Below are 4,155 nucleotides of genomic sequence, written 5' to 3' on the forward strand. Positions count from 1 at the left end.
GATGAACATAATTCTGTCGAACTTGAACCGTTCATGTTTATAACAGAAAAACACAGTTTTGAGTGCCTTAATGATAACCAAATTGGCTGAAATTTTACAGAGATGATCTATATATTAGTATCTAAATACTAAACGGTGGAGATGTGAAAATTCGATTAAAAAGTGAGCGTAAAGTGGAAATCCGCACCGTAAGAATAATAGCGACGTCAACAGCTAGAAGGACTATATATATAAGAGTAATTAATATTCCTGATAAAGACTCAGGGAACTAAACGGTGTTGTACGTACGTACCTCGAAGAACATTCCAAACCGATCTATTAACTGCCAAAACAAAATATGTATACATTAGTATCTGCTCCACGATCGTAACGATTGTGATCAAATAATTTGGTAAAATTGATGATACACATGCATGCTTACCTGAAGAGATGACTCGTCTTAGAATTCGAAACAGAGTAGCTGATCGTTTGGAATTTTGTTTATGAGCATCTTCTCCATTAGTATCATCACTGGAATTTTGTTCATGAGCATATTCTCCATTAGCATCTTCATATGGAGCACCTACATCATGCATAAATTATACTTAAATAACGGGGCGCGCACACACACACATATAGCTAGATACAATCTTTACCACAATGACAACAATTAATACATGTAGGTATCTAAGGAAAATAGGAAATTCCAAGAAAGATTAGAGATGATGATACATACAGTTGTAAATGAACCTCTTGATTTGTCCATATTTCATTCCACTCTTGAATGCTGAAGAATTGGATGAGAGGAGGTGAAGAGGAGTCTTCGAATTTTTGTCCATTTGTTGAACAGTTTTTGCATACTTCGGCGTTTTAGCTATGCTAAGTGCAAGCTCTGTATATTCAAGTTATGGAGAAGATCAAAATTAAACAAAAAACTTTGTCGATTAGTGCTTGAAATGTAATCAAGTAGCTAGCAATTTACCAAAGAATTCGGCATGTATTGCAGCATGAAGAATGGTACTGCGTATGCGTTGAGGGTGGTAGGAGAACTCATGTTTTTCAGCAGGATACATGGAGCAGAAATGGACTCTAAGATCAGGAACATTTTTCAGTTGTTCAGCTAGCAAGTTGAAAATTTCGGTCTGACCAAAGTGAGCTGCTGTGTAGAGAGGCCTTTCTCCTTTCTTGTTTGGAGTGTCCAGCAACTTCGGTGCCTTTTGCAACAACTTCTTCACAACTGGTACACAACCAGTTGCTACAGCTTCATGAAGAGCTGTGTTTCCAAACTTATTGGCTTTTGTAATTTGCTCCTGACTGCTTGCTTCGATGATTCCTATCGCGATACTTTCTTCCCCCATGTAAATCTTCATATGGAGGGCTGTGTCGTCGTTCAGGGATATGATTTGGCTGGAAGTATGCATTTCTGCCATTGTTTAGATCGTTAGGGATCTCCAAATAGAGACAGCTAGCCAGTGTGCTTGTGTGCAATATATGATGCTGGGGATGCATGAGGTGTATTTATATGCAACCTGTAGAGTGTGGAGCATGAATGCATGATTCACAAACCATATATTTCCTCTCCTCTCACCCCCTCTTTTTCCACTTCATTTGCATGTTGAAATTAAGCAAGGAATAAAAGAAAGTAGAGCCTTGAGGAATAAGCATGCATGCATGATTCACGAACCATTTACTTCCTCTCTTTTTCCAATTAACTTTCTTTTCAAAACTAAGCAAGGAATAATAAAATTCAAAGTCTCGAAAAATAAGCATGTATGCCATGATTGACGAACCATGTTCTTCGATTTCGATTGCTTTCTTCTTCTTTTATTTGCTAAAGAGCAAGGGATCCATACACCAGTCAATATTTAAGTAAGGAATACCATACCATACCCAAATAAGCTTCAAAAACAATGAAGAAGAATACAAATTGTTGAAAATGACACTAAACATTGTTACACGGTGTGAGGAAGCGCATGATCGAAGTTGACAGTATTCCACTAAACATCTTTGTTCGCTTTGTTGTACGGATATCACTTATGTCACTTCATGTTTGTTTGGTTGATCACGAATATCTTCCTTTTTTTTTTTTGGTATTCGAACATATAAATCCCAATTTGGATCCCCTCAACACAAACTAGTAGGTTATGTCCTCTCTATGATAATGTCAATCACATGATTAGAATGATCAACAAGTAATAGTATAACTTATAAATAAATGAATCACACCAGATTGTATCTACAAAGAATGTTTTATTCTTTCGTTTTCATGTGTCTTGGAGTTACCATCATGTATCAAACTATCAATAATGTGCTCATCACGTTCTTATCTTTTCTTTTCTCTTTTGATCTATGTCTATATTACTGTACATACATAAATCAATCCATAACCGCACAGCTTAATTAAAAAAAAAAAAAAAAACCCAAACATCTAATAATATCCTTGATAGTAAAAACAATAAAATATAAGGAACGTAGTTGCATTTGGTACATGCATTATTGATGGACTCACGGCCATTGTTAACAGAACACGTACAACAACACAGATGAGGGATACCATTCCTCACCTAGCAATCTAGCTTAAATGAAAATCACACTTCCAACCATAAAAAAAATGAAGTAAACGAAAAGCTTTGCCAAGTGGAATCATTCGTCTTCATCCGAGAAGACTTCATATTCCACACACAGAAACGATAATGTGGCAAGACTTAGGTCATGGTCGAGGCTGACATTTTTTCAGAGGAAGAAGATGAATGAGGCTGCGCACCAAGTCCTTTAAGGTAAACCAAGTAATATTGGTATAGAGAGGAAGCTGGAGAAGGAGGAAAAAGGCGACAGGAAAACAAGCAATGGCAATGATGGGAGCAGCAGCCTGATGTACCCTGTGCCTTATTGTAATGACAAGAGTAGCGGCAAAACCAATCATCAATGCTGTCACAGAAAAAAACAGCATGCTTAGCCCCAAAACAAGCTTCAGAGGCAGAGATATCCTGAAATCTTGCTCATTCATTTTGGACGTAGTAATGGATAGAAACACCACGACTGAGGTGAAAGCAAAACAAAGAGCTGCCACATCTGATGCTGTGAAGATCGTGAATGCAGTTGTGTTGAGGAGCAACGGCTTGCCATTCTTATCAGAACCGCCAGGCACGGTGTAGATACTTGTAAAAGCAACAGTTGCAATAAGAACTGCAACTACAATGCATGAGTTTGTTGTTCTGATCAACCACTCTCGGCCTTCCTTCACCAGTTCTTCATGCTGTTTTGTGAACAAAGCTTGAGGCGTATCTCCTTTTTTATTTTTCTGGTTGATATGATGTGCAGGCACCATTTTCCTCACTCTCTGCATTGTACATATCAAACTTGTTACATTTTACTCGATGAAAAAGTGAGCCAAGAATAAGATATTAGAGTGAAAGAGTTAGCACCTCAAACCACTGAATATCTGACTGCAAGCAAAGGGCTTCCCCGGGCCTCTCCCTTGAGGAAATATCAGTCTTGTATGCAGCTTTATGTATAATACCATTATCAGCTTTATCGAACTTCCGAACGTGCCTCGCGATCGGATAATTAAATTTCTTATCTTCGAGAAGAACCAAAACATTTTTCCTGCGATTCTTCACAGCAACATGAAACACATTTTCTCCTTTGTGGTTTTCATGCTCGATGGCCTGTGGGAACACATCTAAGATGGCCTCAACAATCTCTACGATCCCATTCTTTGCAGCTGCAATAAGTGGAGTGTCATTCTTTGCAGCTGCAGTATCACTCTGACCATCAGTAGTATTATGACCCTGCCATGACTTGTCTTCTTCAGCCAGAGTTTTGGTAAGCTTCATCACTCTGCCATGATTCTTCTTCATGTTTCTTAGACATTGGACTCTTAGGAATCCTATGCATATTACAATATTCATCACAACAAAGAGAGATCGGTGAATTTTTAGCTTTAATAACTGAATGATTAGTGCTTAATTTGTTTGACAATCTGTACGTGATTGTATTTGCACATACAATTGTTAGTACTGAGTAGTTTAACACTTTAAGTACAAGCCTAAGTAAAGCAATGAGTCTCCATATCCACCTGAAGTATGTGCTTGAACTTCCTGGATATATATATATATATATATATATATATATATATATATATATATATATATATATATATATATATACTACTAG

The 4,155-nt window shown here is 37.3% G+C and overlaps 2 protein-coding genes across 2 annotated transcripts in view; both read right to left on the bottom strand.

The window, feature by feature from the left end:
• LOC101306900 overlaps window positions 1-1,409 on the bottom strand; it is a 3,229-nt gene extending 1,820 nt beyond the window's left edge. Inside the window, exons 1-4 of the mRNA XM_004295250.1 lie at window positions 962-1,409; window positions 716-871; window positions 422-562; window positions 293-322 (exon numbers count right to left, since the gene is read on the bottom strand). Coding sequence (XP_004295298.1) covers window positions 293-322; window positions 422-562; window positions 716-871; window positions 962-1,409 — 775 coding nt within the window. The remainder of the gene's footprint in view (window positions 1-292; window positions 323-421; window positions 563-715; window positions 872-961) is intronic.
• A 1,280-nt stretch (window positions 1,410-2,689) lies between these two features.
• Window positions 2,690-4,155, bottom strand: part of LOC101307189 — a 3,737-nt gene continuing 2,271 nt past the window's right edge. The window contains exons 4-5 of the mRNA XM_004295251.1: window positions 3,405-3,868; window positions 2,690-3,319 (exon numbers count right to left, since the gene is read on the bottom strand). Coding sequence (XP_004295299.1) covers window positions 2,690-3,319; window positions 3,405-3,868 — 1,094 coding nt within the window. The remainder of the gene's footprint in view (window positions 3,320-3,404; window positions 3,869-4,155) is intronic.

This window comes from Fragaria vesca, linkage group LG3 (assembly GCF_000184155.1).
Source record: "Fragaria vesca subsp. vesca linkage group LG3, FraVesHawaii_1.0, whole genome shotgun sequence".
Lineage (NCBI taxonomy): Eukaryota > Viridiplantae > Streptophyta > Magnoliopsida > Rosales > Rosaceae > Fragaria > Fragaria vesca.